Raw genomic sequence first — 15311 nt, 5'->3', positions numbered from 1 at the left:
AAAAAGCTGAGTGTGGTGAAGGGTTATTATACTAACACTGTTATTAATGTCTCATTCAACATGCTAATGATGCTAACTTAGGCTTAAACTTGTTCACAGGCCTGGGTCCAGCATGGATCTCATTGCCTAAGCCCAGCTTATGTATCTTCTTCGTGTACTCTATAATTTCAATCTGCACCCATATATTTTTATAATTCAATTATATTTTTGCATTTTACGTCGTATATATCAAAATAAATTTTATATTCTAAAATAAAACAATAAAATTTAAAATATATATTTCATATTACAGAATTTACAATACAATAATTTTGTTAGAATGGAGACTGAAATTATGGAGGTCGGGAAGTAGTTCCCCAAACTTATCATAATAGCTTCCTTTTGTTCGGACTTTTATAAAAACACATTTTTTTATATGTTTTACTAATTATTAATGATAAACATTATTAATAATAAATATTTTAATAATTATATATAAAATGATAAAAAATAAAATTAATAATAAGAAAAGGTACAAATTAAGTATTGATTTAATTGTTTATCCTATATTGTAAATTTTAAGATTTTATTTCAGAAAGTTACTTTATTTGTTATTAAGTCATGTGATGTGATTCGTCTTGCATTAATATTTCCTTTTATTATCTTAAAATTTCTATTTATAATAGGAAACATATTCACTATGTTTCTGCTCTATTACATTACATTTTTATTATATTAGAATAAAATGCTAACAAAATATTTTGTGCTTAAAATGTAAGAGAAATACTTATTTTTTTCCAAGTATGACTAAGTGTAATTAATTTTCTAGTGCAACATTTTGTGGGCCAATACTAATTGTTTCAATTATAAATTAATTGGTGTGACAAAGAAGGAAATAGCATATAAAGCATAAAATATATATACCTAAAAATACATATTTAAAAAAAATGGAATTATGTTGGAAAAAAAACAGAATAGATTTCTTATATGTATATACTGTGATGATCTACTAATAAAATTTAACTTCGTATATTACAAATCATAAATAGTGATTAAATAACAAATATTTTAAGATAATTGCAAATGATTATTAAATTTAGGTTTTGAAATATTAATGGAAAGTATAATTTTGATTAGATATGATCTATATTAGATACAAAATAAAAGAGAAGTAGTCTTAATTAATAAATTGGATTATTCTTAAAATTTAGAAATTGCGAGTTTCAGAGAGAACAGTTTTACAGTATTGGTTTATTATTAACAGGTAAGTTTGAAAAGTTATTAAATTTGGACAATTTTAAAAGTGGTTTCAGATTGCTATTATAACTATACTCAGTATCATTATAACTATACTCAATATCATAGTTAATATGAGAAATATAAAGAGTGTGTCTCGTTAAGCAACAAAAGAAAATTTTGGTGTTTGTAAAATTTTTCATTTTTTGAGACAAAAAATTTATAGGATTTTAAATTATACACTTTTCATCAATTGTTATTATATATTGTAATATCGCACTTAATAATCTACTAAATAAAACATTAAATATTGTTAAAACAAATATATATATATAATATTAATATAATTATCTAAAATAATAACTATAATATATATATATATATATATATATATATATATATATATATATATATAACCAGAGCAAACTATTACTAAGTTTTTTTTAAATATATATATATATATATATGGATAAAATTTACTGTGATAATTAGTACTACTTGTATTTATTATACGTGGATAGTAAGTATTTTAATACTCGTTTACTAACGAGTCGAGTGCAATGCATGTATCATACTATCCGTATTCGTGGGTATTTACTACTGCAAAAACTTAAAATTAAAATTTAATTTATATTTTATTAAGTTAAATTTAATTAAAATTAGAATTAATTTTATATTTTATTAGGTTAAATTTAACTAAAATTAAAATTTAATTTATATTTAATTTATAATTTTATTTAAACATTTTATAAAATATATATATATTTTGTAAATATTTGCGGGTATCGAGTATTCACGGGTATCCGACAAATAAATAAACGGGTAACAAGTGAATTTTTTTTTTCCGGGTAAGTACTATTCGTTCCCGATCTGACCTGTTGCCATATATATATATATATATATATATATATATATATATATATATATATATATATATATATCCTCACAACCATCACACTTTAATTTGTAGCCTTAATGCTATCCATCATAGGATTATCCTCACATGCATCCTTCTCCTCTCACACAATTAAGTGATCAATGCAAAAGAGATAACAAAGCATAAGCAATATAAAACACACATCAGGGTAAGCTAACGTGAAAAAGAAGTATCCCTATCAAAATCAAGATCATATCACAAATCTTAAGTCACAATATAACACATAATTATCTATAAACACTGAAACAATTGACACTAAACTCAATTACCTGGATACATGCACTTGACATTAAACTCATTAATAGTGTGCACCTGTGGTAGAGTTTAGGGGTGGCAATGCGGGCCGGCCCGGCCCGTTTAGGCCCGCCCCACATAAGGCCCGCCCCGCCCTGCACATTTTATGCGGGCCGCATACTCTGGCCCGCCCCGCATATACATTGGCCCGCGGGCCCGCGAGCCGGCCCGCTTTTTTTTTATTTATTTATTTTTTTTATGATAAAATTTTCAATGTTTAAAAATTATGAAACTTTAAGAAGTTCACAAAATTAAGTAAAGACTTTGGGGAATTAGATGATAAATTGATAATTCAACATTTTCATCATATTCATACTATGACATACACAATGTATTCTTTAAATTTTAGCACATTAAAAATTACATAATACTTGTCTTTTCCAATTATACAAGAATTTGAAATGTTAATGCAAGAGTCCATAAAAGAAGTAATTAATATACACAAGTGCAAGTTTTTTTTTTGTTTTTAAATTTTATGCGGGCTTGCGGGCCGGCCCGCACGGGCCGCAGGCCTATGCGGACCGAGCCCGCACGGGCCTGCGGGCTCAATATCCTGACCCGTCCCGCGTTTTTTCTACGGGCCTATGGGCCGGGCCCGCGGGCCAGACCCTAATTGCCATCTCTAGTAGAGTTTGGCATCAATGGGTTATCACCCAATCACTCACAAGGTAACTCTATTTCGTGCCTAGGACCAAACTAGTCAAGTGACTAAGATCTCCTTCTTCTTTTCACCACATAACCTACTACTTTGTTGTAATTAAGTATGAGTAATTATTAGAGAAATGATACCTCCATATTGAATCCTTATGTCAATACATATATTAAAATACCACCACTTATAATTTCTCCTTGAAATTCTTTCAACAACATCCCAATACATGCTACAACCACATATTCAATTCAATTTATAGCAATAAGAACTATAAAATCATGTTCAAGCCTACACAAAACCTTCAAATTAACCAAAACATGGCATCTGGCGTTCAGCGTTAGTGCTCAACGTCACAACAAAATTAAAATTCAATATAAAATTTTGCACATTTCATCAAAGAAAACAATAATACATATCATTTTCCTTATAATCCAAAAGAACCAGCTTCATATGACGATTTGCATCCCGCTTCTGAACAAACCACAAGTCTCTTATTCTAACAGCTAGTTATAATGTTTCTCTCTTCCCATCAATGTTCTTGATCATATCAAATTTCTTGGCCATTTCGGGATAACTAATACAACACTCAAATAAAAATTATAATAAAAATATAACATTTTAGTATTTTAGGTTTGAAAACAAAAGATATTACCTTCGGTTGAACCTAACAACCTTAGAACTTGAGAATACCATCAAAACCTCTTAAAAACTTAAAAAACACTAACCTTAACCAAGAAAACATAATCATAACTAAAAAATACAACACAATGAAAGATGAAACAAAACCATAGAACAACCATTATATTGAGTTTTTAGGAATCATAACCTTCTCAGTAGTTGATAAAATACAAATATCATACCTTACGATTGAAAACGCAAAATCCCAACTTATGATTAAAAACACAAAATCCCATCTTATGATTAAAAAACACAAAACTCCATTACAAACGCAAAATCACACAAAGCATCAAAACCTATTAACAACTTAACAATGATGAAACATTTATGCGTAAAACCATTAAGTCAATCACCTAAAATACTCCCTTCATGCCAAAAGTGGGAAAAGCAAAATGACATTCAATCCAAGCAACAACTTAACATTCAACAAAGAAAACAATGAACAAAAGTGTAAAATCATGAAAGGAGATGAGAAAGAAGCTAAAAGCACGATGATTTTATAGAGAAACATTTAAAAGGAACACAAATCAATCATTCCACCGAAGGTATTTAGGTAAAATTAATTTTAATTTGTTATCATGTGTTTAAGATCTGAGATTGAATACCAATAAATACAACAAAATTCATAAAATAGACATAACTTCAGTTTTATTGCGTAACAAATAAAATAAAATGTAAATAATCATCGACAAGTAATATTGTGTCTATAATTACACTAAAGCAATTCAAAAACTAGTATCATTGTGCTCGGTTAATGAAAAATATCCTTCTTGAGGATTATGTTTCACCTCGTGCATTCTTCAATATGCATTGTCGTCGTATATAAAGAATAAAAATTCAGAAGGACAATGGAAGGTTAACTCTTTTAACTTTTACTGCTATTGATTTTACACACTTTACTTATACTCTTTTTATATTTAAACGCTGGACCCCTATACAAGTGAATTTTCTTTCGACATAAAGATACCATGGCTCATATACACACAGATAAAGAAAATTGTTGCCTATATTCAGAATTCATCACGGAGTGATTAAAGAGAGTTTGGATATTAGTCAAACCTTTTTTCAGAACGAATTAAATAAGAATCTGTGTGTTTTGTTTTCCTGTGTACAATACAAATGAATAGTTACCCGATTTTCCTGGGCATTCAATTAGGGTTTCATTTTTCCCAATGCAATACTGTAGTGTATTTTAAAAATGTTGCCAGATTCTGCCTGGCTGTGATGCACTTATCAGTAAGAAAAAGAATGGCCACCCCCTGCTACCCCTCATAGCTGTAGGAATGAATTTCCTCACCCCACATTGAGATTTTGACACTGTGCACCAAAACCCCTTCACCTAATCTCTTTTCTGCATGCACAATCACCACCCTTTTGTCTTTTCTCATGGCCAAAATCTGGATTGAAGTGTGCTTGATATCTGCTCGTGGTGTGAGGGGTTCACCCTCACTCTGGAAGCGTCAGTGGTATGCAGTTGGGTGGGTTGATCCTAAGAGCAAGTACTGTACCAAAGTTGATGCTTCTGGGACTGCCAACCCTCTTTGGAGGACCAAGTTTGCCATCCAGGTTGATACCTCCGACCCAGATCTTGCACTTCACTTGGAGGTTTATAGCAGAGATCCTTTGTTCCTCACAGAGAAGCTTCATGGCTCCGCAAAAGTTGTTCTCAGAGAGTTTTTAGCCAAGCAAGTCCACAACTCTGAGGAAGTTGGAAGCTACCAGTTGAGAAAGAAGAAATCCAACAAACCAAGTGGCTTCATTGATGTTTCAATCCGTCTTTCTGAGAACAAGGAGGAACCTAGTTTCCACCAACCAGGTATTATCATGCAATGATTTGATGTCATCATGTGCCTATAATCTTCTACCAGTTTTTATGTTTTATTAACTCTTCAATGTTAAATTGAAAAACTTAACTTGTTCAGTGAAGATTGGTAGAATTGAAATCATAAATTTGTGTGATCTCAAACCATAGAACAGTTTCTTGTGTGTTATTGATAGTGTTTGGAATATTGATCCAAGCCATATAGTTTTTTGTGCTATCTATTATTAGAGTCTTTAGTAACTCATTGAGAGAACAGAGGTCACATTTGGAAGATTGGTTTTTAAGGTAACATTCCAAATGTGGAAAATCAGATCCAAGATGAGGATTTACAACCTTGAAATATATCTTATCTTTTTATTTATTTTCTATAGGGTGAGTGAGCTTTTGATTCAGCATGCTAAAAGGGGTTCCATATTTGGATGAAAAAGCTTGCCACTTTGAGTGATTTTGAGGCTTTATGTTTGTTATGCAGGTAATGGGGAAGGAATAGTGCTGCTAGATTATGGCAATAATACTCAATTGATCCCAAGGGGTGGATTTGGGCAAGCCTACCCACAGCAAAAGCCTCAAGCTTCATTCCATCATTTCCATGGGACAGGAAAACAGACCCAAAATAATGTCCCCTACTCACATCCAGTGCCATTTCCTGCAGACTATGCTACTAATCCTCCTTATATGACTGGACCAAGCTACCCTGCAGCAACTGGACCAAGTTATCAAACACCCAGAACAACTCATGCACCACCACACTCAAATGTCAATCATGCTCCCACTTTTTTCCCAAGTAATGGTGGCATGGCACCTAGTTATTTTAACATGCCATCATCATCATCATCTGGGGCAGGTCCTAGGCCAAGAGGGCCTCCAGGATTTGCCATTGGGGCAGGTGCAGGAGCTTTGGCAGCTGGGGCTGTGATGTTTGGTGATAACTTCATGTCACAATTAGGTGATCCCACTCTTACCATTGCAACTGATCCTCTTTTCTGATCAACATGAGTTTAGCAGCTTCTGTAATTATTCTATTGGGCTGCACACATTATGGCCATTGTGCCATAAGAGTACTACTTTCTTTAGGATTAAGGTTAACCTGTTGGGAAAAAAAAATGCTCAAGAGTTTTCTTCTTCTGTCTGAATCTGAAGTCAATTTTTTTAGAGGTGTTATGACTACTCTTTTTGTTTGGTTTCATGGTGCTCTCTTTCTAGTAAAAAATGTCTGCAATACCGTGTCTTGTTATATATATTAGGTGAACAGAGGCATTATTGTAGGTCCAATTGTCTAAACATGGATACAGGGATGATGGTAGTTCAAACACAGTTGCAGAGTTTTCTGCTTGAAGAAAGCCTGGTGCCTATTATGTGACATGAAGTTTTCTTGCTAGTGATTTTCTACTGATCAAAGTTTTCTTGGCAAGTTGGAGAAAGTTATTTTTCTGCAACAATGATAGTGAAGTTTAAACTTGAAATTACATACATACCAGATTAAATTATTTGTCATTAAGATGATTTTATTGGGAAATGATGGTTCAAATGAATATAGATCTTCTCCTCCTAAATATTGTGCATCCTCTCTCCAGAAATTGTGTTGTGTGAACCCATTGGATATATCATTCTGGTTAAGAGAAATTTGCTTCTCTCAGTTCATGTCAAAGAAAAGCAAATTGTCTTGACTTTTTTTTTTTAGTTTGCTGTGTGATTGGACAAGTTACTATTTCTACTATCTTAATTTGGTCATTTATTTTAAACGTCATAGAACATATATATGAAATAATTCTTTTATAATTTTAAAAACGCATTGTATGATTTAAATATGTTAAAATTATTACAATATGTTTTATATATAATAATCTATATATATATACTTTTTAATTTGAATCAATAAAATTAATTAATTAAATAAGCTTAATAATAAATAAAAACGCCTGATTAATGCAGTTAATGACTTTGCAATTTTCTTAATTTAATTATCTATATAAAAAAATCAGTTTTTTTAGTTTTATTTGTCCATATATTACTTTATTAATTTATAGTTTTTTTTTTTTTTGTGTCATTGTTTCTCTCTTTTGTCCATATAAAATATGCGCTGAAGAGCGTATTTTGAAAAACCCAGAATTTAAGGTAAAGTTTATAGGGAATCTAGTCTAATATATTACAAGCTAATTTTTGAAACAATAATCAACCAAATGGAAATGAGATGAATTTTAAAATAATTATTATAAAATTTAATAATTTATCACACATAATAAAAATCTATGATTGGATGCTAGGATATTTTTTCCACTATTTATGTAATTGAATTGTGAAATTTGAAGTGTTATATTAAAAACAATTATCACCATTAAATTTTTAAAAAAATTAAATAGAAATGTTCAGTCATATGAAAACATTGTTTTCATCTATTACTCATAAAATATTATTAAGAGTTAAAATCAATATTATTAATATTCAAAATTTACATTTAAAAATTAAGAATTGTCTAGACTATTTTAAAATTAATTGTTTTACGAAATTATAATGGATAAGTTATATTGATGAACTAAAATAAAATATTAAATCATACAATTTTGAGTGATAACTATTTTTTAAATATTGAGAACAAAAAATTAAAATGAATAAAAAATAAAAATAAAAATAAACTAAAATGGTGTGTCAAACATTACCTGTGAATACATGGCATGGCTATAAGTTTAATTTCAAGTTTGAGCCATGCTTATGAAAAACTATGGTGGAAAATATTAAATCCTTACACGAATATCAGTATATAGATGAATTAGTCTTTAGATCCAAAGATATCTCAAGTTCTAAAAAATAATGAATGAATTAGGTTAAATTAATTTTTTTTATTCAACCATTAAATAGACAATGAAATAATTAATATTTAGATAAAACCTAAACTGTTTATCTAAAGTGAGTTTATGCAAAAAAATAATCTTCTATCTTTTTAATATATTATAATCCCTAGATTAAAAAATTAAAACTAAATGATTAAAATTCTGATATTTAAAGAAAAAACTTAATTTAAGAACTTTGTATTTTTAAAAAATCCAAGAATAAATATTGAAGTCATTGGATAAAAATAGAAAGTTAAATGACATATAATAAAAAAACTAAAAACACAGTAATTTCATATTATATCTTACAAAACTCTTAGTCTTTTATTTTTTAATTTAAGTGAAATCTTTACTTGTTTTAGGTTTATAATTATATCATTGGTTAAAACTAGAGGTTATATTTTTTCGTTTTAAAAAATATTTTAATACTCGAACGTTTGTAAACAAGTTGAAAGACACAGAATTTACACAAGTTAACCTTAAATTTCAGGTATGTTTAATCCTCATATAGCAAGTGAGATTTTTTATCAGAATATAAATTTTTTACAGCCTTTTAAGCTTCTCAGGAAATCAATTTTGCAGGTTCAGCTAAACCAAAGAACTCCATTATAGACAAACTCTATATAACTGTTTTCTCTTAAAAAGTGAAATTTGTGCACTGATCACAAGCCTTGTTCTTGCTCAAAATCTTGTAGATTCAACAAACTACTCTAAAGAGGTTTCTTAACATGTTTTTGTTTTTCTTCATTCTAGGGTTCTTAGTGAGGTGTATTCTATTTAAATATATATACAAAAATGGCTGTTATAAGAGGGTCCCATAATTTTGTAAGTTTGAAACAACTTGATACACGTTTTATATCTATATCTATCAGTGTCAGCTACAAAGAAACAATTAATGTTTGATGTTTCATTTTGAGGCATCTCTGTGAAGTTTTCATTTTGATGTATCTCTTTTATGGTACCATTCATTCTAATTATTTCATTTCAACAACATTGCTGTATACTATGTACCTTCTGATGTGAGGTAGTAACCTTTTTCTTTGAACAATACTTTGCAGTTATACAAATCTTTAATTGTAATTTTAAATCAGCTTCTCCATTATACCTATATATTTACCTTAGAACTTCATCACTTCATTTTTTTTAATTCTTTATTTCATAGTATATATGTATATATACTATTTTAATCTATATTAGATAATTTTTATTCTAGAACTTAACTGGCGATATAATATGATTTAGATATTTTTCAAAATATGTTCTAATCTTTACTTTAGAAATGATAATGTGTTTTCAGAATTTTTATTTTTATTTTCTTTTTATACTTTTCATCACAAATATAATTGTATTTTTTACTTAATATCTCAGATTTTTTACTTTTAATATTATTTTTCTTCGATAATTTAATTGTTATCACTACAAGAAAATATCTTATTAATTAATGACAAATTTTAGAGATAAAAAATAATTAGTCGCTATAATAATCAATTTATAAACTAGAAATTATTAATAAATTAGACACCATAGTGAATAGGTCTCTAAATTGATTATTAACATTAGCTACAAAGATTTTAGTTATAAAAAAATTGGTTTCTAAATTTGCTCTATTAGTGATCAATTTAGATATAAATTTAGAGACCAATTTTTTTTATAACTAAAACCTTAATAACTAATGTTAGTGACTAATTTAAAAAACAATTTAAAAATTATTTTAGTTACTAATAATTTTTAATTTATAAATTAACATTTAAATTAATTACTATAATTATTAATTATTTTGTATTACTCTAAAATTAATCACTAATAAAATATTTACTAGTGTACTTTGAAAATTATAAAGGACTACATACTCTATTAATCTCGTAGTAGAGTAATCAAATATAAATATAGAAAATTTGTTAAGCTTACAAACAATATATAAAGAATTGAAACACACCAACAAATAAAATATTTGTATATTTTTTCTTCTATATATGAAATTTAATATGGGGTGGCACACACCTGACTGTACACTAATTCAAATGTTCCCAGTGAAGTTGAGGAAAAACCAGAATAGTTTCAGCTTTATGCTGCATACATGTCAGAAGTATTTATCACTAATTTCAAAGCCACATTTACACTAAATCTCATTATTATAGGGTAAACTATCTGTTCTAGGCAAAAAAAGACATAACAGATTACTGTTTATAGTTAATGCCATTCAATATGTTTAATGAAAATTTGCAGGTGCACTTCTCTGAGTGTAGAGGAGAATCAATATTTAACTAATGCATTTTGCTCTGTGTTAAAGCCAGAAGGAACATCCCAACGTGGACTATAGCAGCATTTCTTTACTCACACCTTGGAAAATGAAAGAGATGGAATAATTGGTGCATTGAAATGAGTAATGCACACCTTCAATGCTTTTTCTTCTCACTCCATACTAATATTCTCCTTTCTTCACACTCACTTCATCATGCAAATGCAACAACAATTATGATTTATATCAGTCATAAATGAATAACAACTTCTTGTGCAGTTTAATTAAAAGTTTATCTACTGCTGTAAACAAATTACCTTTATTTTCATATACTGCATAATTTATATGGTCTTATAATACATATGTTATTTCCTCTTTATATGCTATACCCCACATGCCATTTACATTTAGGTAAATGAATAACATTATAAAGTGATGATAAGATATTTATGGGAAGAAAAATCAGATAAACATAAATAGTGAGTGAAAAAAATGAAGTTCAAACCTACAATAATAATGATTTGGCACATGCTAATTATCTGTAAGGTCACGGAACATAAAATTGAAAAGAATAGACAGTGGCAATACAGATGCAAATGAATTACTCACTTTTAACCTAAATTTTGCTTTCCCAAACCCCAAAGGAAGAACTCAGAAAAGTACTGTAGAGAGAAAGAGATCGAAGAGAAACTGGTACCAAATAACCTGAAAGGAAGTGGCATAGAGTTTTGTGTACAAAGTGATAACATAAATTCATATGTAGTGATCATTTTTAAAGACTAAGCTAAAGAAATTAGTGCATGTATATAACTGTTCATATGCAACTGTGCAGATGTTTTTGCTGAATCTTGTGCAGTTTTGGCAGAGAGTAGATACTTACAAAGATCCAGAAGATGATATGTAACATCAGCTACAGTGTACTGGTCTCACCTTTTTTGTGCTAAGTATATATAGATTAAGCTTAGACATGCATAAAGCCATCTCAGAGATGGATACAAATGGAGGCAACAGAAAGAAGGAGCTCCCTTCAGTCCAAGCACAGAGAAAGAGGGTCACAATATATATGCACCACTTCATTCACACAATCATATCACAGCAAAAACAGCATCACCCTAACTCAATACTATTGTGTGAATCAATTAGTGGTTAATTTTGCAACCCAATCTTATTCTGTGTCCATGAATGGGCTGAGGGAAGCTCCTTCACTCTCTTTCCTTCCCAATGTGACTAAGCTGTAATGGAACTCTGCAGTACATGTACATCTTTTTTTCCTGACACAAGATGGAGAAAGTATAGTTAGATCAACCAGGATCAATTAAAGCTTCAACATATTATTAATCCAGACTTTGGACATAATAAATTTATGTAATTAAGATGAAAGTGGGAAAGAGGGGTATGAGTAAAACATCAAATCAAAGGTTATGACAGAAGGGATAATAATATGTATAATTTTGGAGGAGAGGAGATTCTTAATGCATGCTTTCTGACTTTGTTAAATAAATCAGTGAATGCAAAGGAGACAAAGAAAACTGGGGTTTGAAGTTGGAATTATATATATTTTCTCATCTGATCTGAAATCAAATGCAAATCTAACTACCTATAATCATGAAATTAAAGAGAAATTACATTGAAAAGACACTTGTTGGCCCAAACTTCCACAAAGTGAGTTTCAAATAAAAGAAAACTTTAAACAAGAAACATCAGAGAGAACGTACTTGCAAGGGGAAGAAGAAAGCAAAGGTATATAGCAGAAAAAAACCAGATTCTTTTATACATGCAAGTTTATTATAAGCTCAGAAAGTGATTTATATGCAGACCAGTTTTCAGTGGAAAGACTTTTTCACAATAATTGGTGCCGATCGAACTAATTAGGCCATGCTAAAAAAGGTCTGTGACCAGATCACAATTGAAGAAAACCCTACTTTTGAAGGTGAAGAAAAAGTGAAAAACAAGGAAATCCAACTCGTGAAATTGGATAAAAAGAAGGGAATAAATCTGAAAGGAGAGGAAAAATCTGAGCTTTTGTTTTGGGTGAGAGAGAGATAAAAAAGAAGGTGAAGTTGAGTAATGAAGTAGAGGTATAGAAAGGCCAACCTTAGAGCTAAAACTGAAAAGCATGGGTGGCAGAAACCCTAATTCTGGGGTGGTTTTATTGATTCCTGCGCTGAAGAGATGCAAGAGTGGCGAGCAGAGTTATAAAGAAAACGAAAACTGTAAAGACGAAAAAGGACTTGCAGGTTGTAATGAGAGTGACCATGGAAAAAAGAAAGAGTGTGAGAGATTAATTAATTGTTTGTTAGTGTTTATGTTTTTGAAGAAAGAGAAATTCATAGACATGATGGGTCATTGTCCCCATGAGAGTCACAGACAGGAAAGTGAATCCAAGAAATATTCTAGTGGAAGAAAGGTGCACAGGAGAATGGGGTGAGAGAGATGAAGGTGTATGATAATGGTCACACCAAATTTTCTTTTCTGCCAAATTTTTTCCACCCTCTTCTCTGCTTTACTCAGTGGGATCACATACTCATTCACATTGACACAGTAAAAAGTTTGTATATAGTTCATCAGCTACAATTATGAATGCACAGTGATTTTGTTGATGTTGTTACAACCACCTTAAAAGTCACCTAGGACATTGTTTTTTATTAGCTATATCTACAGAAATTTAACTCTAAGTTTCTTAAGTTTAGTGTAATGGAAGATTATCTTTGCATTTTTCATCTGAATTTGGAGTTAAAATCCGACAGCTTTAACGTCATTATCGGAACTACTGTTCATACGTGAGCTACTCTCAACAACCTATTGAAACCATTGTCACTATTTTAATGTTGAAATCCGTGTGTGGACAAACCTTTGTTTGTGTAGTTTTCAACACTTATCGGTTTTAAAATTCCTTCTTAAAAACAACGACAATAATTGAGGATTCACATGGTGAGAATAAGTGATTTTATCCAATAACTTTACCACATTACTATTTCTGCATTTCTGCATTTTATATATTCTCGTAAGTCTTGTCTTTACGAGAATCATTTTTTATACAATCTGTGTATTAAGATTAATTTCGGTAATTCATTATTCGAGTTTTTGTTTATTTACTATGAACAAAGAAAAATAAATATATGTTGAGATGAGGAATACTTATTTATTGTGACTATTGACATGGGATAGGATGAGTTATTGCTCATTGTTGTATTTATTTCATTAACTTATTTCTAGGGTGATATAGAGTCTTATATAATAATATACGGGGTCTGCTGAACATTAAATGCGTATTGAAACAAACAAGAATAATAAATTAAATATATAGTATATTGAATGCACTCCACACTCATAATTGATAATCACTTTATTGTATATCTAAATGTTAAAATCACCCATCACACTACACACATTCCCCTCAATAACCAAATCAATAGCAAATGTTGTATTGTAATCTAGGCGTCAAGAAATTCTTTTCACATATTGGGTATGGGGGCGTTACCAACTCATACTTGAAAAAAAAAACAATTTAGGAAATTGCACGCTCTTTGAAAAAAGAGCTAAAAAGTAAGATGAAATTTATAAATAAGTTCACTTTAAGTAAACTTTCATACTTTATTTTACTCAACCCACAACTTTCTTCTTAAAATCTTAAAATGTATCATTTTATCATGTTCAATTTTACCCTAAAAGAATAAATTAATATAATATTCGTACAAAAGTATATAAAATTAATCACATAAAAATTTAATATGAAAACAATGAATTAATTATTTATCTAAGCTCTTTATATAATATATGAGATTTAAATTTTTGTTTCACAATATATAAATAATATGAAATTTTAAATATATTTTAAACTGATATCTAAATTAGTGACCAATTTACAAACTAATTCCTTTGGTAGTCAAAATCTTGGTAGGTAAATTTAGAGACCAATTTACAAATTAATTATAGTTTTTTATTCATAATAATTACCAATAATTTTCATTTTTGTAAATTTGTATCTAAATTGACCACTATAATGTCTAACTATTTTTATCATTAAAATTAATATCTAAATTGGTCACTATAATGACTAATTATTTTTGTTACTAAAATTGATTACCATATAGAGATTTTCTTGTAGTGGTAAAAACTCCATTAATAAAGAAATGCATGAAAATTTCATAGATTGTGAAATTATTAAGACAAATATAATATCATTTGTTTCTAGTAATTTATAGGACAAAAATAATTTTTTTTAAAGGAGTATATATATCTATTAATTTTTAAAGTTTGAAGATAAAAATGTAACAAAGTTGAAACAGTAATGAATTACACTTTCATGTCTAAATTTAGGTAAAAATATATTTAATCATTAATTTTTATTGTTAAATTTGCATCCTAATAGTTGGACATCCTCTCAGGCCTAGCCATCGTTAGGAACAACGATCGCGTTCTTGAGATATTGTCTGCGTGGAGCTCCGTCACGGTTTTGTCTTTACAAGGCGCCTCAATGGGTAAAGGGAGGAAAGAGTATTTAAACTGTGTTTGACCTCGACTCCTAAGCGACGAGACTTATTATATATATATATATATATATATATATATATATATATATATATATATATATAATGTTGGATTGATAAAAATAATATGTCTTGAAAAGTCCCACATCGCCTAAG

At 29.3% G+C, this 15311-nt stretch overlaps 1 protein-coding gene and 1 long non-coding RNA gene across 2 annotated transcripts; one reads left to right on the top strand and one right to left on the bottom strand.

Moving 5' to 3' along the window:
• The first annotated feature begins 4746 nt into the window (after positions 1 to 4746).
• On the top strand, positions 4747 to 7096 carry LOC114193108. Its single transcript, XM_028082809.1, has 2 exons — positions 4747 to 5592; positions 6071 to 7096. Exons 1-2 carry the CDS (start codon positions 5163 to 5165, stop codon positions 6583 to 6585), a joined length of 945 nt encoding a protein of 314 aa, XP_027938610.1. The 5' UTR covers positions 4747 to 5162; the 3' UTR covers positions 6586 to 7096.
• A 3273-nt stretch (positions 7097 to 10369) lies between these two features.
• On the bottom strand, positions 10370 to 13190 carry LOC114193343. The gene is made up of 3 exons (XR_003606253.1): positions 12760 to 13190; positions 11275 to 11936; positions 10370 to 10874 (listed from the first exon to the last, which is right to left on the bottom strand). It is a non-coding gene; the product is annotated as an uncharacterized LOC114193343 (long non-coding RNA).
• Between the last annotated feature and the right edge of the window lie 2121 nt (positions 13191 to 15311).

This window comes from Vigna unguiculata, chromosome 8 (assembly GCF_004118075.2).
Source record: "Vigna unguiculata cultivar IT97K-499-35 chromosome 8, ASM411807v1, whole genome shotgun sequence".
In the NCBI taxonomy this organism is placed as follows: Eukaryota; Viridiplantae; Streptophyta; class Magnoliopsida; order Fabales; family Fabaceae; genus Vigna; species Vigna unguiculata.
The sequence above is the reverse complement of the archived record's forward strand: the minus strand, read 5'-3'. Positions and strand labels throughout refer to the sequence as shown.